Source organism: Danio rerio, chromosome 12 (assembly GCF_052040795.2).
Source record: "Danio rerio strain M-AB ecotype USA chromosome 12, GRCz13ab, whole genome shotgun sequence".
Classification (NCBI taxonomy): domain Eukaryota; kingdom Metazoa; phylum Chordata; class Actinopteri; order Cypriniformes; family Danionidae; genus Danio; species Danio rerio.
Window position 1 is genome coordinate 36,909,317 of NC_141032.1, and position 25,489 is coordinate 36,934,805.

Here is a 25,489-nt window from a genome sequence, read left to right on the forward strand (position 1 = left end):
CACTTGACCATGAATTTTTTTTGTTCAGTTAGTGATCATTCTTTTTAACAACATTGCAGATCATTTTTGAATGTGATTTTTAGAATATTCATTCATTCATTTATTTATTTTCTTGTCGGCTTAGTCCCATTATGAATCCGGGGAATAATTAATCACAGCAGAATGAACCGTCAACTTATCCAGCACGTTTTTACGCAGCAGATGCCCTTGCAGCTGCAACCCATCTCTGGGAAACATCCACACACACTCATTCACACACACACTCATACACTTCGGACAATTTAGCCTACGCAATTCACTTGTACCGCATGTCTTCGTACTGTGGTGGAAACCAGAGCACCTGGAGGAAAACCACGCAAACGCAGGAAGAAAATGTCAATTCCACACAGAAACGCCAACTGAGCCCTAGGGTCGAACCAGCAACCCAGTAACCTTCTTGCTGTGAGGCGACAGCACTACCTACTGCGCCACTGTGTCACCAGGATATTTATTCTTTTATTAATTATTTTTGGCTTAGTCCCTTTATTAATCTAGGGTTGCCACAGTGGAATGAACCGCCAACATATCCAGCATATGTTTTAAGCAGCGGATGCCCTTCCAGCTGCAATCCATCACTGGGAAACAAACTCATTCACACACATACACCACCGACAATTTAGCTTACCCAGTCTTTTGACTGTGGGGGAAACCGGAGCTCCTGGAGGAAACTCATGCAACAGGGGGAGAACATGCAAACTCCACACAGAAATGCCAACTCACCCACTCGGGGCTCAAACCGGCAACCTTCTTGCTGTGAGGCGACAATGTTAACCACAGAGGCATCGTGTCACCCTTGATGTCTTTTATTTTACAAAATTAGTTACCATAGAATGTCTCTGTAAGATAACTGCTCTGGTTGACCACAGTGCACATCCAGTGTAGAGAATTATTGGGTTTCATATTTTTATCTTATTGACTGCAGCCAGCAGCAGTTCGTTTATGAAACAAGTCTTCATGAATAGTATTGTGTTTTCTCGGTGGGAATACAACCAGCATATAGAGATCATAGCGACAGGCACCACTTGCCTAGGATTCAATGCTTAGTTACTGGAAGCCAATTCAATTCAGAGCAGAAACATGATGCAGCTTACAGCAAATGAGATTCATTCCTCCAGAATTAAGAGACAGGATTTTATTGAAATGACTGTAAAATCTTTCCAGATGGTTTTAAAGAGATGGTTCAACCAAAAATAAAAACTCTTCCTCTCTATTCACGTTCCAAACTTGTTTGATTTTTTTTATTCTGATAAAAATTTATTTTGAGCTAGAACCTGGTAACCATTGACTTCCATGGTATTTGTTTGTCCAACTACTGATGTCAATGGTTACAGGAATTCAGCTTTCTTAAAAAATCTTAACAGAAGACGGATACTAGGGTTTGAACCCTCTTGAGGGAGAGTAAATAGTGAGCATATTTTTATTTTTGTGTGAACTATCCCTTTAAGAAAGCAAAAAAATCACAATAGGGAATACAACATGTGTAATTTTGCCACAATTATAGCATGTTATGGAATAGTGTGCGATAGTGAGCTGTTATGATAAAGGTTCAGGTCTTGTCGTGTTTGTCTTATTGGTATTCACAGGCTCCTGTTTTATAGAACTATAAACCAGAAAAAATAAATAATACATGCGTAATGCTGAATACTGATTCTAAATCAAATGCCGGTTGATGGGAAAACAGATGTCCAAACATAACACCTCAGTTTTACCAATGTATTTTCTCTCATCTGAAAATGTGGCAGTTCGTTCAGTGTCCACAAGATGTCAGTATTCCCAGAGGGAAGAGCTGTCCGCCGTCTCTCCGTCTCCTTTCAGATTCCCGCCCTGATCTCCCCGCAGGTATTTGCCGTTTTTGCCTCTAATCGCTATTCGTCCGTGCTCTAAGAACTCAAAGCTGAAATCCTCAGGCGTGTCTCCGTCTGAACACACCAAACCACTGCTGGACACATACCAGAATTTCCCGCCAGCACCTGCAGGAGCACACTAGAGGTCAGCTTCACGACATAAATGACAACATAAATAAATTAAACTGGGTAATTTCAGGTTTATAACATTACACAAATAACAAAAACTGGTTCATTTCAACTACATAGCATACATTACATAATAAAATGTCATATAGCTTTCATATATTTTATGAACATGGAAACAGAATGTTCCATCAGCACCAGCAGGAACACAGCAATGGTCAGCTCCACAACATAAATGGAGTAAATAAAAATAAATAGTCTAATAAAATGTTGGCTATATATAAGAGACCCCTTCAAGACTGTTGTTTTTTTTGGGTTTTTTTTGGGACCTTTTAAAAATAAGTCATACGCTCACCAAGAGCCCAACCAATTAATATTAATACACACACTGCAAATACTGCAATATTATAAGTGTCAATAGTCAACATTATAATAGTGTCATATTTTAAATATAGTGTTCCCATAATTTTCACAAGTTTGTTGGGAATTTTTTTTGTATTAAATTGTATTTAGCTATTGTGCCTAGTGAATGGTCTAAATCAGGGGTCACCAATCTCATTTCTGGAGGTCCGGAATTAGCTCCAACTTGCCTCAACACACCTGCCTGGGTGTTTCAAGTATACCTAGTAAGACCTTGATTAGCTTGTCCAGGTGTGTTTAATTAGAGCTAAAATCTGCAGGACACCAGACCTCCAGGAACAAGTTTGGTGATCCCTGGTCTAAATAAAAGAATAAATAAAAAAAAGAAAATACTTTTATTCAACAAGCATGCATTAAATTGTTCAGAAATGACAGTATAGACATATGTTGCAAAATAATTCATTCATTCATTCATTTTCTTTTCGGCTTAGTCCCTTTATTAATCGGGGGCCGCCACAGCAAAATGAACTTATCCAGCATATGTTCTACACAGTGGATAACCTTTCAGCCGCAACCCAACACTTGGAAAATGTTGCAAATTACTTTTAGAAATATATATTTGTGATTCATAAAAAAAACCTGGAATAAGTATAATTTTACACAAAAATATTGAGCATCAAAACTGTCTTATTTAATGATAAGGGCCAATGTTAATAATGCAGGAATAATAACTCACAGTTACTGAGCTCATATACTACAATCATATATATATTTTGATAGAAAGCCAACAGTAACTCAAATAACCTCTCATTACAACCGAGGTATGCAGAAGAGCTTCTCTGAATGCTCAACACGTCTAACCTTGAGACGGATGGCTACAGAAGCAGAAGACCACACCAGGTGCTACTCCTGTCAGCTAAAACAGGAACCTGAGGCTACAATTCGCACAGGCTCACCAAAATTGGACAATAGAAGATTGGAAAAATGTTGCCTGGTCTGATGAGTCTCGATTTCTGCTGTGACATCCAGATAGTAGGGTCAGATCTTGGTGTCAACACCATGAAAGCATGGATCTATCCTGCCTTGTATCAACGGTTCAGGCAGGTGATTGTAGTAGTGGTGGTGTAATGGTGTGTGGGATATTTTCTTGGGACACTTTGGGCCCATTAGTACTAATTGAGCATCATGTCAACACCACAGCCCACCTGAATACTGTTGCTGAACAAGTCCATCCCTTTATGACTACAGTGTACCCATCATCTTCTGATGGCTACTTCCAACAGAATAAAGCACCATGGCATAAAGCACAAATCATCTCAGACTGGTTTCTTGAACATGACAATAAGTTCACTGTACTCAAATGGCCTCCACGGTCACCAGATCTCAATCCAATAGAGCACCTTTGGGATGTGGTGAAATGGGAGATTTGCATCATAGATGTGCAGCAGACAAATCTGCAGCAACTGCGTGATGCTATCATGTCAATATGGACCAAAATCTATAAGGGAATATTTTCAGTACCTTGTTCACTCTATGAAAAGATTTTGGGGTTCCAACCCGGTAAGGCGTACCTAATAAAGTGGCCGTAGAAATGTATGTATATATGTATATATTAAAAACATTATTATTAGTTTCAAAAATAAAACTCAAATTAACATTTTAGGTGGCTCAGTGGTTAGCAATGTCACCTCACAGAAAGTAGGTTGCTGGTTTGTGTCCCGACATTTCTGTGTGGAGTTTGCATTTTCTCCCCAAGTTTGCATGGGTTTCCTCCGGGTGCTCCGGTTTCCCCCAAAGTCCAAAGACATGTAGTAGAGGTGAATTCGGTTGGCTAAATTGTCCGTAGTTTATGAGGGTTAATGAGTGTGTGTGTTGATGTTTCCCAGATATGGGTTGCAGCTGGCAACACCCATTAAAACAAGTGCTGGATAAGTTGGTGGTTCATTCCGCTGTGGTGACCCCAGATTAATAAAGGGACTAAGCTAAAAAGATTGAATGAATGAACGTATGAGTGTGAATGAGTGTATGGATGTTTCCCATTGCTGGGTTGCGACATCCGCTGCGTAAAATATATGCTTGAATAATGGGTGGTTCATTCCACAGTGGTGACCCCTGATAAATGAGAGACTAAGCCGAAGGAAAATGAACGAATGAAATTAACATTTTACTCAAATATAAAGACTTGCATGTTTATAAAATATGAAATGATGAATTCCTCTTACTTAATCATCCAATCTAACATTGGGTATATTTCATGCCTTTTCATTAAGTTTATAGTTATAAGTAAACCCAGTCTTCCCTCTTAAAAGAAAGCTAGTTTCCATCAAAGTCAATTCCAGTTGGTTAATTAATTAAAAATGACATTTCTAGCGCTGATTCCAATTAACAGAACTCATTCCCAGAAGCACTTTTTTGCCTTTAAATCAATTTCCAGCCAATAAAAGCTCATTAATTGTTTTCCAGAAATCAGCTTGAGGACTCATTACAGCGCATTCAGAATATAAATAATTGAAAATGCATCTAGAGCGAACTCACCTTTAATATGGTATGCACCATCACTGAACTGCAGTGTAAAAATGTCATAAACCGAGCGACTGGCGTCCAGCGTGTTTGAGTTTTTGTGGTGGCAAACATAGCCGTTTTCTCCCCTCAGGATCAGAATGGGCCTGTTGATCAGCTTCAGAATCAGCTGCTCATCCTCGCCTGGAGGGAAAAACAAAGCGGCATACTGTATTATTGTTTTTTTTAGACAATATTTGATTTTGTTTGAGGGTGGCTTCGACTATGTACTCACCCACAGAGTCGCTGACTGCAGAAAGCTGGCCGTTTTTCTTAGTACATACATATTTTCCATTGCTGGCCCGCAGTGCCACCCGTCGACCGAGCCACACGATGTCAAACATGGTGTTGGCACCGCTGCACACAATGGGAGATTGTACATTTAAGTGATAATAAAAACATGCACACCAGAGAACTGGAGTAAATGAAACAGCTTTACAGTTTCGCTGCAGTTGTTTGTCTGCTGTTATGTTTGCATTTACTTAAAATTATATAACAGGATTGTTGCAACTTGCTCTCATGTGGTGGCTTATATACTGCACTGTAAAATAAAATGCTGGGTTTCACACAATCAATTTGTGTTGAGACAACATGAAGGAATTAAGTCAACTTGTTATTTATTTATTTTTTTACAAATTTAAGTGAATTGAACATAAAACAATTAAATTGTCCCCCCAAAAAAACTCACAAATTATGTTGTGTCAGCTTATTGTATATACATATGAAGTCTAAATGATTAGCCCTTCTGTGATTTTTTTAAATAATATTTCCCCAATGATGTTTAACAGAGCAAGGAATTCTTCTAGAGAAAGTCATATTTGTTTTATTTTGGCTAGAATAAAAGTAGTTTTAATTTTTTTTTATATAATTTAAGGTCAAATAATGGTTTACACACACAGCAATGTTGGTTTACAAAAAAAAAAAAAAAATCAAACAAACATAATCCTGTCAATCAGGGTATCTTCAGTCTATTTAATGTCTAAAAAAAGGAAAACTAAGAAAACAGCCATTTTTCGGATTTTCTGTTGCTCACAAAAAACAACAACAACAAAAAAAACCTCGACATAATCGAATAAACAAATTTAAAATTCATAATACACATGTAGACGGTGCTAAAATGCCCTTTTTCCTCTGATTGGTCAACCATTATTACAAATTTGTCATCAAAATAAGGTCATAGTTTGCTGCCAATCGTCTTCTGCTGTGCACTTGATGCTGAGCAAAGATAGCCATTTCCGAGCAGCATCTGGTTTGCACGATTGCTTCAGAGCAAGGCCTATATAATAATAATAATAATAATAATAATAATAATAATAATAATAATAAAAATAAAAAGGGACTAAGCCAAAAAGAAAATAAATGAATTAATAATAATAACAATAATAATATTAATAAAATAATAGAAATAATAATAATAATCTGCCTATAGTTTGCCGCCAAACTTTTTGCTTCTGTGCACCTGATGCTGAGCAAAGATAACCATTTTTGAGAAGCACCTGATTTACATGATTGTTTCAGAGCTATTGTAGGCCTTAAAGGCTAATAATAATAATAATTAATATTGTATACTTTGTGTTTTTTTATTGTTTCGTTTTTTTAATCATAGTTTGCAGGACCAGAATAAGAACACTTTGGGCCCTGGGGCTATAACAAAAGGTACCATTTGTCTTTATTTTATTCCTTCCTGTAATATATATATATATAGGACTATTATTTTGAGGGTGGTGTCAGAAGCTCAGATTTGGTTGACCAATCAGAGGGAAAAGGGTGTTTTAGCACCATCTACATGTGTAAAATGAATTTTAAAGTTTTTTATTCGTTTATCTCGTTTTTTTTTCCGTTTTCTTTTTCGTTTTTTTGTGAGCAAAAGAAAAAACTGTTTTCTTAGCTTTCCTATTTTGGTTTAAAAATGGATATGGGCTGGATGGAAGATACCCTGATTCCTGTTGCACTATCACAGTTGATTTTGGTTTTATAGTAAAAAAAACAAAACAAAAAAAAAACATGTTAAATGAGAATCTGAAATATTATATAGCATATTTAAAAAAATAAAGATGATTTAGTATTCAAAAATGTTTTTTATTACCTTTTTAAATAAATTGGTCCTACACTTCATATTTTCAGATTCTTCATAGTATATGTACTAATTCCGTAATAAATTAGTAATTAATAGGTAAGTACATTTACCATAAACTGACAGATCTACCATTCGGTAGAGGTTGATATTTTAGAAATTATGGGATGTGTGTGAATTGCATCTTAGCGCCATTAGGAGTTAAGAAATGCAATCCAAATTTGTATTTTCTTGGTGGGGCAGTTAAAGGGTTATGATGAATACTAGTATCTTGAAAAATATATGGTAAAATATTATTTAATGTCATCATGGCAAAAATAAAAGAAATCAGTTATTAAAACTATTATGTTTAGCAATATTTTAAAGAAATCTTCTTTTATTTAAACAGAAATTGGTGAAAAAAATATTCAGGCGGGCTAATAATTCAGAAGGGTTAACAATGCTGACTTTAACTTTACGTAGTTTGAACAAACAGCAGGCGTAATTTTTTAAAGCGTGGAAGACCAAAAGTATCCAGAAATAAATCTTACGCTTCTGTGGCTGTTGACTGGATGCCTCCATGAGCGACGAGCGTCCAATAATTTCCTTCATTGGTTCTGAATTTGCACTTTCTCGTATCTTTATCAATTTCCATTTGAAACGTCTCCATGTCTGTCTCATCGTCCTGATTGGCTGAGACGCTCACACCTGTGGAAACACAAAACTGTTATTCCCTAATCCTTAAAAAGACGTAACAAAACATGCATATACACTGAAAAAAGTGTAGCATGCAGAGCTGTTGCGGACAATTTATTTGTGTTGAATTTAAACAAATAAATTAAGTTTAATATTCTTCAACTTAATTTGTTTGTTTAAATTGAACACAAAAAATTGTTTACAACCACTTAACGTAAAAAATTTGAGTAAATCCAAGGAATTATCTCTGAATAATTTTTTTCAGTGTATAGGTGTGAAATGCATTCATGCTTATTTATTTGTTTAGAAAACATTTATTATAAAGTTAAAAAAATCTAAACATTATTAGTTTGACATTAGAAGACTTTTTTTTCTGTCAAATTTAAAGGACAGATTCAATTTAACAAAAGCCAAATAACTTGAATAGTTATTGAAAAGTTTTACAGCCTCAGTTTATAGATATTATTGCATTCAGACTAAAAGTTTGGGATTTTTTCTGTACATTTATCAAACAATCTCTTACAGTATGTTTACCAAGGTTGTATTCCTTTGGTCAGAAATACTGTAAACATTGAAATATTGTGGAATGTTGCTACGATTTACAAAAAAAATGCTTTAATAAAAACTGTTTTTTTTAAATAATACATTTTATAAGGTTATTTTTTCCTTTGACAGAAAACCAACATTTACAGCAGTCAGTATCACAATCTATTTAACATTTTTCTAATGATGCTTAAGAAAGGTGTGCTGCTGGTAATACTTTACAATAAGGTTGTATTAGTAAATGCTAATTTAATAACCTGGAAAAAACAATGAACAATACATTTATTACAGTATTTATAGATCTTTTATTAATGTTAGTTGATCAAAATAAAGTTGTTCATCATTAGTTCATGTTATCTCACAGTGCATTAAGTAATGTTAACAAGGATGACTTTGGATTTGTTGAATTTGGCTTAAATTTGGAAGTATTCTTCTTAGCTCATGTTAGTAAATATATAAACAGTAATTGACAAAACTACACAGCAAAATCACCTGAGTAAAATTTACTTCAGAGTGTTCAGAGAGTATTTGGTCCCTCTTTAAATAAGGTCAAACAGGTTGGTAAAAAGTAGAGCTGCTGTTTGTGGAGTTGCTTAATGATCCTCTGCTGAGATTTTGAGAGATTCGATGTATTATATTTCAGCTGATTACATCTAAGAATGTGACTTTAGTCAGATGTAGTTTTATGTTTCTCTTCTGTTTCTTTTTATGTTTCTCTTCACCTGCTTTATTAATGGCAGGTGTTTATCATTAGCACTCAATCATCACCTAATTAATCCTTTCATTGTCTCATTAACTTGAGTAACTTTAACTCAATTTAGAGAGGGACCAAGTACTATCTAAACTAGGGTTGTAGCGATATCATTAATTCACATTACGATACTATACCAGCTGAAGTATTGTAATACCAAGTAATATTGCAATACTGTAATCCATGACTCAAATCTATGTAATGAAGAAAAATGTTAGAAATACTATATTTCATGTTATAATAGGCCTGCTTCTGAATTGAATTCATAATTCCCTTATTATTGAGTAAGTATTTGCACATCACTTCACCTATAATGCATTAGTTATTTTTGTAGATACTAACAAAAAATACATTTAAAAAAAGATAAATTATACTGAATGAAATTCGCTACAAAAAGAACAAATTGCGCTATATGAAGTGGTCAACAATTGTTTAAATGATTCCTGTTGCTCTTTTGGGCTTTTCATCAATTATTTTTTTTTTTTTTTGGTCTTATCAGGTAGAAATCCAAAGTATTTTAAAACTACTGAGTTGTTCTTTTAGGAGATTGTTGCCGTTGTTGTAGCTACTAAATCATTTTGACAGGAAGAGAAATTAACTGGTTCAGATGTGAATTCGAACTAGGGCGTCAAAATGTGCAATAGGCTACTTTAAAGGACATGATTTCTACAAAGTTTTGCAACTTTAACGTGCTCCTCAGACTATTTAAATAAAATGGTCTATGGTGCAGTATTTTAGTGACTTTTCCACATGCAACATGATGTATTGTATATAGACCGTTAATGACGATACTACCGTTTACAAACTACAGTGGCACCGCCAGTATGTTGGAGCCATGGTATCATGATACTACCATAGTACCGGTAAACCGTGCAATAATAATAAATGCAAAGGTTTAAAAACAGTGTCAGAGCCTTAAAGGGATTTCACCCACAAATGAAAATTCTGACATCATTTACTCACCCTTTACTTGTTACAAACCAGTTTGAGGTTGCTGTTTTTTGTTGTTGTTGTTGTTGTTCTGTACACAAAAGAAGGTTTACAGGTTTCCAACATTCTTCAAAATATCTTCTTTTGTGCTCAACAGAACAAAAAAACAAACCAACAGGTTTAGAACAAGTAAAGGGTTAGACAGACACCTCCACTAGCCACTTTGGCTGGTTGGAAATCTGATACAAAGTGTAGTTTTCTTAAAAGCAGAGTTCGACAATAAGCATGGCCCAATATTTGGCAAATGTGATCTTAGAATTGAGAAGCAGCACGACTGACAAAAATAACTGTTTGCGCGAGTAAAACAGCAAAAAAGAAGGTAAATACCAAACGAGAGGATGATCACTCGAATCACATGACCTAAGCGTGCGAGTGTTCCTCCTCTCGTTCGGTATTTACCTTCTTTTTTGCTGTTTTACTCGCGCGAACAGTTATTTTTGTCAGTCGTGCTGCTTCTCGATTCTAAGATCACATTTGCACGAATATTGGCATATTATAGTTTTGTTTTCTGTTAAAAAGCGTGCGCTCTCGTTTACTTGTGCAAAGCAACCGTGCCTAAAAAGCACAAGTGGTGCGATTTAAAATAGACTGGACAAAGAGCGATGATCGTTCACCCACAGACAGTCCTGCTGCTTTCAAGAGCTCAAGATAAAAAAATACACATTATTTTGTAAGCAGCAGCGGTTACTGCTTTCATTTTGATTATTCTTTAAACAGATTATTAACAGGCCTATATTAATCGTGTGCCCGTGAACATCCTTTCATTATCAAACACAGTTTGTTTTACCTGTTTTTTTTGGTTAACAGTTATTTTTGTTAATAGGGTTAAATTATATTTTTTACAATAACATTGCTTTAGCCTACTCCTTACGTTTATGTGTAGTTAACTGGTGATCTGGGACTTTTAGCCAGGACAGATTACTGTGCATATTTTAGATTTATGACAATAATTTTTTTTAAATGTAATGTTTTTTAAAGAAAAGTTTTGTTGAATTAAAAAGTGCACCTTTAAAGCTGTATTTTCCTTGTTTCCTTGTCATTGTGGCTTAGAAATACTAATTTGGTGTGGTCAGAGATAAATTTGGTAAATCCTTAATTTTGAGCCCTAAAAAGTCGTGTAATAAAAAGTAATTGCATTGTGACACAACCCATTTGCTCATGCACACTGAGCAAGCTAATACACAATACACAAGCTAAATGAATGAGATGGCATGTGGACATAACACAACATCTAAATCAAGTCATTTTAGCATGCCAAAGTCAAAATTATGCATATAAAAATATTTTACCAACACGAAAAGTGTGGCTAGTTAAAATGGCAAAGGGCTAGTAATGTTGAAAATCTAATAGCCACAGTGGCTGGTGATTAATAAAGTTATATATATATACTGTATATATATTTTTTTATTTTTTTATTATTATTATTTTTATTCCCAGGTTACAATATCTCTCATTTTGATTGCCAATCTTAAGCCAATTGTAACCATTTGTTTTGGTGTGATTTGGAATTTCCCCAACCAATCGCAGAGCCCAGGGGACCAGAGTGAGTGCTCCGACTTGGCCCTCCCTGTTCTTTGCTGTTAGAAATAATTAAGTTTTATAAATGTAACAATTCTTTTTCGGGCAATAATGAGCAATTCAAATCAAAATAATAATTAGAATACTATGTTTTTTTTATTTAAATGTTCAGACATAAACTGACCTAGGATGTGAAAACATTTTACAGATCATAACCGCACTATGAGAATACAAATTATAAACTTGAAACTTTATTAAAACGGCTAAATCATCCTTAAATAAAATGAACAAAAAAGTCACTATTTTTACTCAGCCCCAATACAATCACAGCTCAATACATTCATGCGTTTCTACAGACAATAAAAATTCGGCTTAACCAAGATAGCATGTGTTTGTCCTGAACTTTCCCCCAGTTGGGAATCCTGAAAGCAGACAAAGCAGCAGCATGATTAACTTCACTGCCGACAGGCATCAACCTGACTCTGAGCCCTATTCTGGCGCAACGTCTACAGCCGGCCGTGTTTATTTAAGACTCACATCTATAGTTAATGGAGCCCAAACATGTCACTCGGCTGTCTATAAACATCCTTTATTTCAATGCGAGATCACTGGTGTTTTGAAAAGAGGAGGTTTGCTCAATCAGTCACGATGACAGATCCATTCCAAATCACTGTATTATTTGTAACATTAACATTTACACAACAAGACCACTGGATGAGGTCTGAGACGTTTTTCATATCAAAGCCATTCATCTTGATTAAGCCATTGGGTTGTGTAGCATATGTAGACTGCTTGTGTATTTTGCACTTTAAATAGATATTCATGCATACTTACTGCCAAACAATAAGCATCTTATTTCTGAAGTTGCACCTGCATTACCAATCAATGCGTTGGCACTAAACCACTTAGGATTGCATGTTTTAAAATGCACAGATAAATCCTTGACATAAAAAGCTTGACCTTGGATAGGTCAGTGGCCTTGCTGCACCCCCCGCTGGGTTTCTATGCCAATTAGTGTTTGGATTGTATCACGGCATTTGTTCTAACAAAGTTTAATAAAGAATTATATTTTATCACAATTATTTACTTTTATTTATTGTTTTAAAAGGGAAAAAAGACAACAAGACAAAGTATAGTCGATCCAAATTTAATTTTGTATTTGTGTAAACAAGTATTTGATTTGAGTTTTTAAATGCTATAGACCATTTTGAGGGATGTAAACAAAAACAATGGTCCCAACGTATTTCCTGTTTTACATTTTTAATTTCTACAGCTTTTGAGAATCCAAAACGAGCCACATATTAATAAATGACGTTATGATTGCTGTTTTAACATTAGGTTATAATTGAATTGCCTCTTGTTAGTTATGAAATAGTTTGTTCATGGGCCAATGACATGACCACATTAATGTCTATACAGCGGGGAAATTAAGTATTGAACACGTCATGTTTTTTTTTTTCTGGGAAAATATTTCTAAAGGAGCTGTTGACATGGAATTGAACCAGATTTTTGGTAAAAACCCAAACAATACAAACATAAAAAATAAAAACAAGTCTGAAAAATCAGTTGTGTGTAAAAACAATGAAATAACACAAGAAGAAAGCACTGAACTATAAAACGTATTCAATACTTTATATAAAAGGCTTTTTTTGGTGACGGCAGCTTAAAGACGCCTCTCATATGGAGAATGAAGACACATGCATTGCTCAGGTGTGAGTTTTTCACAGACTTCAGGAGTGTAAAAATCCTGATAGTTCTGTGGATCTCCACGGCGAATGAAGCTCTGCACAAGACTTTTGGCCAGCGGAGAAATTAAAATGGTCGTGCCCAACTGAGTCTGGTTCTCAAGGTTTTTTTTCTTCACTCCCATCAGGTGAAGTTTTTTTTCCCTCTCCGCTGTCGCCACTGCCTCGCATGGTTCAGGATTGGTGGAGCTGCGCATCGATGAATTTGCTCTTCAGTGTTTGAACTCTCAGTAATGATTAAATCACACTGAACTGAGCTAAACTGAACTGAACTGAACTTAAGCACTAAAACCTGGACCACACTGTTCCAGTTACTATGACCATTTATGTGAAGCTGCTTTGACACAATCTACATTGTAAAAGCGCTATACAAATAAAGCTGAATTGAATTGTATCTCGTCTATCAAATTTGGGCCATTCTACTGCTTGATTTTCTTTCTCTGAAAGCATTTGAAAGTTTTCTTGCCTGTCTTTTGGATCGTTGTCTTGCTAACATGTCCACCCTGGTTTCATCTTTATCATCCTGCTAATGTCGATGGTGGACTGAAGCAGTTAATTTTAATTTACAATGAGGAAGGGCAGAGGGTTGCTGAAAAACTACTGAGAGATTTCAGCTGCTGTCTGGGCTTTCACTGCCTTTCTACACCTCCCTTTCTTCATGTGTTCAATACTGTTTTCCTGCGTCATTTAATTTTATTACACATAACTTAATTTGTAAGTAATTAGATTTGTTTTCATTGCATTTATTGATTTCTTTGGTTGTTACCAACATCTGGTGAAAATTTCAAATCAACAACACTTTTAGAAAATTGTTTTTTTTTTTTAAATGGTGACGCGTTCAATACTTATTTTCCCTGCTGTATCTGGCTCCAAAATGGTGAAAATGTAAAATGAACATTAAGCAAATGCGATGAAAACTCTGTTTTGGTGAGTTTATAGAAAGGTGAACCATACTAGTTACTAAGTAACTTTTGAAATCAATGTATGAGAATGTGATATGGTTTAGCACGATAATCAGATTGGAAAGACTGTGTTGTAATTATATTAATATGTAATCTCATGCAGGGCTGAGCTATATGATCTTTTTGCTTGAGCATCTCTTGATAAGTGTTTTTATTGTCTGCGGTAAATTATCTACATGAAGTGCTGCAAGTACTCTTAAACATGCGTGTGTGAAAATACAACATGTGCCAAACAAAGTTTGAAATAAGACTAATTTAAAAATCTGTTGTTCAACAAAAGAGAAGTGTTTCAAAAGAGAAGTTACCTGCTTCTTGTTATGCAAATATGTTTTATAAACGACCAAAAATATTTATGGCTTGTAAATTTTCAACAGCCACTGGCATGCGAGACAAAATAGCTTTATGGTCGGGCTGAACCCATATATTTTCTATATTTACACACTACTAACGTTTATTAAATAAATGTATCAATTAAATTTGCATGTAATTAATTTAAAGAGATTGTTCAAAAGCTTTATGTAGAAGCTCAAATTTTTTTGGAACAACTAGAGCGGGAGTCAACTAGCCCTATAAAAGAACACAAATATATTAAAATATATATGAATTAAGTATTTTAATAATTAAAGTGTAGTATATTTGAGCTTTTTTTTTTTTTACATGGCTCAACCAAATTTGTAAGTTCTTTTAAAGCACAAATTTAGTTATGAGTAAACCCAAAGAATCTGCTCCAGAAATCTGCAAATTTTTAGTAAATATCACGGTTTATTTTTTATTTATTTATTTTTAAATTTCTTTCCCCATTTCAGACAGTATATTAGATTTTAGAAAACATTTATAATATTAACATTTATAATAATGACAGTAAACATGTCAGGCTACATAATTAAAATAAACCGTTCACTTCTACTGTCTTCATTAGCTTTAAAATCACAGATTTCCTTACAATACAATAAAAAAACACTTTAAAAAACCTTTACACATACCCTAGAAACAGTATAACAAAATTTTTATTTGTGGTTTTAATACCCTGACTTTTCCAATCCGTGTAAAACCTTGAATCGAGTCTATTTATTTACTCATGTAAATGTGTATTTATTCAGTTTTTATACTAATTTCAGTAATATTACTGGACAATATGCTAATGCTTTTGTGATTTATATTAAATATATTACATATTAGATTTTGCATCTTAAACCTTAAAATAAAAGTTAAAAGGTAATTTTTTTAATTTTATGTGTTAAGTTTTTATTCACTATACTTTCAAAATCTTTATATATCTGCAGATTTTGTACAAGAAATAGCCAAAAATAACCACAGATTCTGTCTGGCCCTTTTTACGAGTGTTCAGAGTTTTGTCTAGCAGTGCATGATCTCGAGCAAAACCGACAGCATCGTGCAAAATGCGTCAAACAGATTGCAGTGGATAAGGCTCAAAGTGGATGTAGCTATCCGAAAATATCCCTTGATCATTTTCTTAATCCTCTAACAGGCCAGATCCTGCACCTTACCCCCTTCTCAGGCCTTCCTGCCCCTCCCTTTTCCATGCTGTAACCCCTCCTAATTCTCAGCATGCAAAGATTCACAAAGCTGCACCGTAGGGTCCAGTAAGCAGCTTTTTTGAGCAGCGTATGTACAATCCTCCAGCTTCGAGGAAAACCAGTCGGGAACCTGAAGTAATACCATTGTTTCGGCGGGACTGCAGGGTGCCAGAGACATGCTGGGAAAGAAACCAGGCCTATCAGCAGAATCTGTGGCCATCGATCACTCCACCGTGGAATGCTTTTTTAGCCATATGATTTAGGCTACTTGCGTTTCTCCCACCGCCTGTCGCTTTCCCTCACACGCCATGGACATTCTTACAAATCATCTTGGCCTATCAATAGACACTTTCTGGTCCTGCATGGGAATTTAATCAAATAATCCGATTCCTAAGTGATACAAACATGTGGTATGCAGGATTAAGACATTAATGAGAACGCACAGCACTGCTTTCGGTGGTCACCAAAAAAACATTTGGTCATCAAGACCAAATCAAAGAAATAGCTTCAGATGTTTCTCTTTCTCCGATCAGACATCACTCTGCGGCAGCGGTTTTCATTTCTGCGGCCCGTTACACTTTATTTTCCAATTTCACGTCTGACTCTGCTTTAGTTTTGCACCAAAGATAGAAGAAGAGAGGCCAGCTGGGGCAGGACACTCTATCTCCTCTGTTGATCATTCCTCATCCACGGCATTGTGATTACTGAGCTCAATCGTGAACTCCTGCGAATGACCTCACTCCCATCACAGAATGCTCCCTCTCAATTTACCAACCCATTTCTGTGGAATGTAACAGTACCCAGAGACAGGGAGAGGGCCTTCTCAAAACTGGGGCAAGCAGATCACTGTATGCGTACTATGTCAAATACCTATCGGGGAACACAAAGGTGCATGGGAGAAAACAAGGTGGCTGCAGAATGCATATGCTTTTGGTTGAGCATGCATGAAAATTACAGTTTAAATGAAATGACTGAGGCTACAATTAAAAAAGTGCTGACGTCAGTGAATCAGGTCTGACATAAAAGCATTTTCACTAATGATTCCATGTTTTTTGGACTTGTTATATCAATAGCCACTTTATTAGGTACACCTTACCAGTACCAGGTTGGACCCCCTTTTGCCTTCAGAACTGCCTTAATCCTTCATGGCATAGATTTATCAAGGTACAACAAATATTCCTCAGAGATTTTAGGCCATATTGACATGACAGCATCACGCAGTTGCTGCAGATTTGAGGGCTGCAAATTCATGATGTAAATCTTTCGTTCCACCACGTCCCAAAGGTGCTCTATTGGATTGAGATCTGGTGACTGTGGAGGCCATTTGAGTACAGTGAACTCATTGTCATGTTCAAGAAACCAGTCTGAGATGATTCGCGCTTTATGACATGGCGTGTTATCCTGCTGGAAGTAAAAATCAGAAGATGGGTACACTGTGGCCATAAAGGGATCGATATGATCAGCAACAATACTCAGGTAGGCTGTGGCGTAGACACAATGCTCAATTGATACTAATTGGCCCAAAGTGTGCAAAGAAAATATCCCCCACATCTTTACACCACTACCACCAGTCTGAAACGTTGATACAAGGCAGGATGGATCCATGCTTTCATGTTGTTGATGCCAAATTCTAACCCTACCATTCGTATGTCGCAGCAGAATTTCAGATTCATCACACCAGGCAACGTTTTTCCAATCTTCTAGTGTCCAATTTTGGTGAGCCTGTGCGAAGTGTAGCCTCAGATTTCTGTTCTTAGCTGACAGGAGTGGCACCCGATGTGTCTTCTGCTGCTGTAGCCCATCTGTCTCAAGGTTCAACATGTTGTGCATTTAAAGATGCTCTTCTGCATACCTCAGTTGTAACGTTATTATTTAAGTTACTTAGTTATTTAGTTGCCTTTCTTTCAGCTTGAACCAGTCTGGCCATTCTCCTCTGATCTCTGGCATCAACAAGGCATTTGCACCCACAGAACTGCCGCTCACTGGATATTTTCTCTTTTTCTGACCATTCTCTGTAAACCTTAAAGATGGTTGTGCCCAAAAATCCCAGTAGATCAGCAGTTTCTAAAATACTCAGACCAGCCCGTCTGGCACCAACAAACATGACACATTCAAAGTCACTTAAATCACCTTACTTCCCTATTTTGTAGCCGATCGTCTTGACCATGTCTACATGCCCAAATACATTTAGTTGCTGCCATGTGCAGTAATGAGCAGTTGGACAGGTGTACCTTATGATGTAAGTGTATATAGGTATTTCTAGAAATCTGAACTTAAATCTCTGAATTAGGTGAGATCTTATTATGTTTTCGGCAAATGAACTCTTCAATGCACACTAAAAACATGATTTATGACAATGAATAAAAACAGCATTATCTGTTTTTTGCAAAAGTCAAATGTACCAAGTCAGTCACTCTAAGATGAATTTTTAATGGTAAAGTGATACCACAATTCCACTGTCTCTCGTTTTATTAGCCTCTTGCTTGCTTGTCTTTCTTTCTTTCTCTCTTGTCTTTCTTTCTCATTATCTTTTCCTTAGGGCTCGTCTCATTTTCACCTTCCGGGCCGGATTAGAATGCTCCGGGGAACATTGTGGAGGTGATGAAGAACATGGTAACAGATCCACCCGTCTGAGTGCATGCCATCTTTCCGACTCAAGTATGTGTGCAACACAACATGCTACCACGAAAAAATACACCACAACCAAAAGCAAACCAATAAAACGTCATATCTCAGCCAATAATAGAGATATTTCCGAGGGGGGAAAAAAACTGACACTAGTCATTATTGATTAAAAAGATCATCTGTGAGTTTGTGTTGCATCCCAGGGCGAGAGGCCCGGGGCTTAATGAACGTCAGACCTGCAGAGCTGATTGGCAGTCCTGTCTGAAGTCATCTCTAGTTCCCTTCATCATGTGGAGTCTCTCTAAAAGAAATGAACTGCTTCATCCATTAGCAGAATCACTTTACCTAATTGCTTTTTGCACAGAATGAATGTGCAATAGATGGGGAGAGATGCTTCTCGTTCATTAAGAACAAATGTTCCATCTGGCCTCTGTCATTTTCCCTGTCTTTTTTCACCCATAATGAAATGTCTAGGTTTCGTTTTTTGCCAATATGTTGATACGACCATTTGAAGAAAGAGACAAACACCATATAGGGCTCAATAAGAGTCATAATGTGTGACGAACTCAAACTTCTCACGCCTTAAATTTGATTACAATCCAAAGCTTTCGTCTATGGCTTCGGCTGCTACAGTTTAGCTGAGGATTTGTAATAGCTGTCTTTCAGCTGTTTAACTGCTAAAATTAAATCATGTGCATTCGATTGGTTCCTGGCACACATGCTTTTCTACCACAAACTCACTTTTCACTGTGTTTAATGGCTCGATCCCATGGGTAAACTAAACTCACAATACGACACCATGTCCTCCTCAGGGAACTCCCGGTAAAAGTCTTTGATTTATCATCTTGTAACAGTGACAATGACCAAAAAGTCATAACGTCCAAATGTCCACACCCATAATGCATTATGCCTCTTTTCATTGTGATTTTTTGCCTGATCTTTCTTCCTTCTGTCTGTCTTGTTTTCTTTTCTGCTGTATACTTTCACACTCTATTGTCTCTTTTCCCCCTATTGGTTTTTTTTTGCCTGTCAGGCCAGAACACAACTGCTCCCAAAGGACTCTCTGATTTGCGTCCCCATTGTGGCCCAGTGCATTGCATAGTCCCCAGATAAAGAAATGCGGCGGAAGGCTTGTGTTTCTGAAAGCAGACTCCACCATCATTGAAATGCCCCTGTCCACTCAATTATTTATCACACCTCGCCACTAGTGTGTGCATGCGTGCGCACATGTGCATACTTTATATCAGAGCATCTTCTTTCTGTTTTGTTACATAAAAGCATTGCCTAAAAGTGTATCACTTTGGAAATATGTGTGCAAGCATGTGTGCATCTGTGGGAATGGGAACAAGTGTAAGGCCGAGAGAGAGAGAGAGAGAGAGAGAGAGATGGATGAATGTACTGAAGGGGACTGGATCTGTTACTGACCCAGCTTCCTATGGTGGATATTCAAAGCCATTCAGTTTCTCCAGTAATTTATCTATTGCAGGTGGCTCAAAATGCTTACCAAGAGCTCCGTGCTGGAGATAATGGATAATGTTACAGCATGCAAGATTTACATTACAGAACTTAGTTGCTCAGTCAAGACAGGAAACTACAATTATGCAGCTTGTTTGTTAGAAGAGCACCAAGCCAGCGAATAAAAATCGTCTATGTCTGGCAGATTAATTTTGGCCTACTCAGCTGAAAAGACAGCTGCCGTATATTATTTCAGTGAGGTCATGCTCATGGGCGTGACTTAGTGTTCACCTGCTCCCCATGCTAGTTTCCATAGATTTGACTATGTGTGCATAGTTTGCCATGCAGCTGCAATTTTGCATGCACATTATTTTCATGCATTGGTATGCTTGCATCTAAAACTCTAATGGGGAGTAAGATTGATGGCACAACAGTGCAAATGCATGCTCAGACTACCAAAGTCAAGTTGTTTATCATATTATTCCTTACACTTTCACTGAATTTCTACTTTAAAACTGGCATGTACGTGCTTGCACTCAATAATACAGATTTTTATATCTGGTTGCCCAATAGGTATTAGAGGTACTTAATAGTTGTAATGAGGACACACATCTGTTACACAAGATACCTCAGGAGATAGGAACAAATCTATTAATAGCTGAATCTTCTTAGAGGAATAGTGCCCTTAAAAGTTCCCCATTATTAAGCATTCACTATATTTAGTCATTCCCTAATGACTTGCTTCTTCAGTTTCTTCTTTTCCACACAATGAAAGTCAATATGCACATACACAGCTGCAGAACCCGAAAAGTTTCATCATAAAGACAAATAATAACATGAGGGTGAGTAATTTTTCATTTTTGGGAGAAATATACTTCAGTGCTTTTATAAAGATTGCATCCCCCACATTTTACAGCAGAAAAGTGAGGATATCAGAAGCACGTGGTACACCAGCACAACTTACCCTGTCGAATGGAGACAAATCTGTTGTTGGCGGCCTGAAACACCACTTGCGGATGGCTTTCCTCAAGATCAAACAGCTCATCTTTGCCAGGTTTGGAGCATCGTCCAGAGCGCAGAGTTCCAGTGGGCCCCATGGGGGTCAAGTACTTCCCCTCACAGTCCTTGAAGGCCAATTTGCCTGATTTCAGTTCCAAGGTGTAGCCTGTGCCACGTCCATTTTCAGAGGACAGTTTCCCATCATTGCTAAGGAAGCGGCTGTCACTGGTCTTAAGACAATATTTGCCGTCCATGTACACAAGAGTTAGAAGTGCATCAACACCCCATGGGATGTTGCAGTCTACAGCAATCTCTCCCTCTGGCGATGCCAAGTGGGCATATCGTTTGCGGGCCACACTAAGCAGATTAGCTTGTGGGTGTAGGGCTAGATGCATGGCCCATAGTTCTGCCTCACCGATGGTCTGAGCAAAGCACGACAAGTAGTCTTCTGAACCTCCGAAAAAGCGCAAATATGGCTCAGACTGCAGGGCCCAGCGGCCATCTGACTGTGCCACAATCAAAAAGCGGCAGTCATTCTCTTTAGTCTCAGCCTCACAGCTTACCTTGCCATCTTTGTCAGAGGCCAGATAGCGCCCTAGGTGACTACGAAGGTAAACCACCTGACCATCCTGATCGTCTTGCTCTAGAGTCCAGATCTGCTTCTTCTTGAGGCTTGGAGCTGAAGCGTTCACCTTGAAGCCGAAGGCCTCCGCCGTTAGGTAGCGATTCTCATGATTAATAAGCCCGAATTGAAGCTTAAGGGCTTTGCTGCCATTGGAGGGCATCCTGGCTTACAACCCACAAGCCAGAGAGTGTTGAAGTCCAGAGAAAAAGCTGAACAGCCAGCAGACTTGCAAAGCTTGTTCCTCTATGCCACTTGATTAATTGGACAAGTAAATTAAAGTCTACTTCACTAGACTCCTTAGTGTTTCTTTTCAGAAATGGGCCTTAACTGCATCTACGTTCCTCTTTTAGTTTTGTTCCTGGTCCTTGGCCTTTCCGCTCAGTAAAAACAACGTCTTGCTCCCTGGAGAGTTTGCAGAGGCTCTGGAGATTTTTTCCCTGTGTTTCCTAATCAGATCAGATTATAATCAGGAGGACTCAACACCTCAATCCAGAGAGCCGCTGACGTCACCCTGATCCCAATGGTTAGTTTTCCTCTGTGCCTCTTTCACCCGCTTTCTCTGCCTCATTCCCTTTCCTTCTCAATTTACCTGCGTTTTTCTGTCTCTTGTCCTCTCCAGTGGCTGCCTTGGGGATTGTGGGATTACTGATCTCTTAAAGAGATGCTGCTCAAGACTGAGTCACACTGTTGTACTTCTTCTTGAAGCCTTACTCATCTCAGTCCTTCAGTATGACATCTGATTAGTTTGTCTCCTCCTCGTCCTCTTCTAAGTTTACTTCAGTCACATCCTCAGAACTTGTGTATCCCTTAAACAGACACCTTGTTTTACTCCGAGATCACAAGGTACCCACTAAGATGCCAGGTCAGCATGTGCCATATTAATGTTCCTTGAAGTACAGTGCAGCCTTTTGAGTGTACTTTGACACCTTTTCGACTTTCCTTTCACCTGTTGTTCTATCCTCTTATGTTTCTTTTTATGGTTATTTTCTCCTGTCTCGATATATATTGGATGTATTCTTACACTAGAGACCCTTTACAGAGTCCCAGTAATCCACCCGTTGTATAGTGCTCCTGCCTTTGTCCTTCTCCCCAGTCTCTAACTCTTTGCTGATGGCGCTTTGACACAAAGCTGGGTAACCAGAGCCCTCCCCCAGCACCAGTGGTAGTGGCCTGAGAGGGGGATCAGCTTTCCAGTGCACACTCAGGATACAGTTACACGACTTCTCTGATTCCGAGCTCGATGGGTCATCTTTATTACAGCAATGTACGCATGGGTGTGAGTGCACTTGGAGGTAGCAAACAGATGCTTATTCAAAGATGCATGACATGTAGCTACTGAAGACCAATTTACTGTGACTGTACACATCTCTCTTCCTCATTGCCAGTCACATAAGTTGTTTGCTTGGAATTTGATTTGCTGTTTTGCCTCATGTTTGTGTAATGCTACACATATTGTCGATCTATTTCAAATCCCAAGCATGTTTGTTTGAAAAACAGCCTCCTCCACAGGCCCCTAATCTGCCTTTCAATGATCCAACTCTTTTATTAGACCAATCTAATCCACAGCAGCCCCAAACCCCTCCTCCTCTCCTTGGGCGCGTCTTGGACACAGAACCTTCCATCTGTCGGGGACTGACCGCGTGTGGGACGGGTAAGCCTGAACCACACTCACATACTGAATACACACTCCTCTAAGCACGGGAACAATAACACGTTCGTTAACGTTCGTTATTGGCTTTGGCAGATCTATACTTTGTTTACATTTGTTAAGGATCCTCTAAGGAGATATGTTAACCTTAGACATGCACTGTGGCCCTTACATTTACACTTATGCTGAACTGAATTGAACTTTAACTCTGAAAACTGGACTGACACAGTTTCAATTTACTAGAACGTCTATGTTAAGCTGCTTTGACACAATCTACATTGTGAAAGCGCAATAGAAATAAAGATTAACTGAATTATGTTTTTGTCAAATACTTTGGTAATAAAACAATGTGCACATGTTATGTTTTGGATGCTACTCTGAGTAGCTTTGGATATCGCAGCAAAATCCAGACATGAAAATCACTGTATCTCAGTATAGCTGATCTTGTAATTGTGGAATAATGCCTTTGAGGAAAGTCAAAGTAAAGACAATGTAAAGTCAAACGTAACCAGTGGTTGAAAGAGTACTAGAAATTATTCATTCATTCATTTCCTTTTCGGCTAAGCCCCTTTATTAATCTGGGGTCGGAGACAGCAGAATAAACCGCCAACTTATCCAGCACATGTTTTACGCAGCGGATGCCCTTCCAGCTGCAACTAATCACTGGGAAACATCCATAAACACTCATTCACACACATACTCTATGGACAATTTTTAGCTTACTCAATTCATATAGCACATGTCTTCGGACTGTGGAGGAAACCAGAGCACCTGGAGGAAACCCACACAATTACAGAGAGAGCATGCAAACTCCACACAGAAATGCCAACTGACCCAGCCGAGGCACGAACCAGCGACCTTCTTGCTGTGAGGCGATTGTGCTATTCACTGCGCCACCGTGGCGCCCACAGGAAAATCATACAAAAAATAACTAAAAAAAGTTTGAGTTGCCAAATAGCAGTAGAAAAAAGTAGCCATTTTAAAAGTACTCAAGAGTAGTGATTAGTGAGTATCATGCTGTAAAAAGCTGATACATTTACATGTAATTTGTGCATGTGTGTAAAGAACAACGTTATTTTGATGTCCAATAACAACATCAAGTGACATTGATACTTGCTTGATTTTAGGTTGTGTTTGAAAGTGACCAAATTTAAAACGTTGAGCCAACATCCTTAACCAACGTCATATTAATGTCAAATACTGACATTTATACATCAGGTTTTGCAACCGAAATCCAACCTCTGATAGACGTCATAGTGGTAACGTCCACACAACGTCAAGAAGTAACACTATTAGACGTTAATATTTGGTTGATTTTAGGTTGGACATTGACGTCGGCCTGGCTTTGGGTTCTGATGTCAACTCGATTGTCATTTCTAAACAAAATGCAACGTCCCCACGACATTGAGTACATCGTCAATCTGACGTCATGTTGACAACCGTCATCTTCTCATCAGTTACATGCATTTAAATAGTCTCTGGTTCAATGCAAGTAAAGATTTCAGATATCTCCTTGGACACTTTTAACCCTTTGATGCACTACATGGGTCCAAAGTGACCAGTCTAAGGGTGCTTTCACACCTGTGAATCGATTCAGTTGTTCCGAAACAGAGATTACAATTGTTACATTGTTGCTCTTTGCTCTTGGAGCGGTTCGCTTTCACACTGCAAAGTTTCTAAACGGACCAAAAGAGCTAAAACAAGTCACGTGTGAGTAAACTCTCCTTACATTGGTCAGTGTCAGGGTTTATTTTGCAGCGTCGTGCTCAGCTGTCAGGAGAGGTGGTGGTTTGGTGGTGATTGACAGGGTGCGCGCGCGCGACATGTCTGAGGAGAGACGCGGTGGGGAGGGGTGAGAAGTGTGCGCGACTATGCCTATTTGAGGGAGGGAGACGCAAGATTACCGGGAGATCATCACTCGTTTGCGGGCATTCGGAGACTCGCGAAACTTCCCGCCCTACTCATAACTCTCTCTTCATATAGCCATAAGCCTATTACATATGCATAAAACACTGTGATATAACCACGCTCGGATCGGATCGCTTTCTCACTGCAATCGAACCGCTCCAGGGTTCGTTTCAATCGAGCCGAGACCACCTAATTCAAGCGATCTCGGAGCGATTACTTTGGCGCGGAACAGAGCGTGATTGACCTGTTCACATATGCCAATCGAACCGCGCTAACTGGCCAAACGAGATACGTTCCGAAACAAAAGTGTAGGTGTGAAAGCACCCTTAGGCTGCGTCCGAAACCGCATACTTCCATACTATATAGTACGCCAAAATCAGTATGCGAGCCGAGTAGTATGTCCGAATTCATAGAATTCGAAAATCAGTATGCGAGAAGTACCCGGATGACTTACTACTTCCGGCGAGATTCCGGAGTGCGCATCCCATGCATGCTGCGCTATCCC

The 25,489-nt window shown here is 37.9% G+C and overlaps 1 protein-coding gene and 1 long non-coding RNA gene across 3 annotated transcripts in view; one reads left to right on the plus strand and one right to left on the minus strand.

Annotated features, from left to right (window-relative positions):
* Positions 1-1,803: 1,803 nt before the first annotated feature.
* fscn2b (fascin actin-bundling protein 2b, retinal) lies at positions 1,804-21,588 on the minus strand. Its single transcript, NM_200770.2, is given in 5 exon segments — positions 1,804-2,009; positions 4,905-5,072; positions 5,164-5,285; positions 7,533-7,689; positions 20,769-21,588. Coding segments are annotated over 5 exon segments (1,473 nt in total).
* LOC103911938 (uncharacterized) overlaps positions 1,896-25,489 on the plus strand; it is a 31,673-nt gene continuing 8,079 nt past the window's right edge. The window contains exons 1-2 of one of the 2 annotated variants that reach the window (XR_015504364.1): positions 1,896-2,028; positions 18,264-18,382. This is a non-coding gene — a long non-coding RNA (uncharacterized LOC103911938). Of the gene's footprint in view, positions 2,029-18,263; positions 18,383-22,946; positions 23,080-25,489 lie in introns of those variants that run through there. The other variant, XR_015504365.1, reaches the window with a different exon arrangement.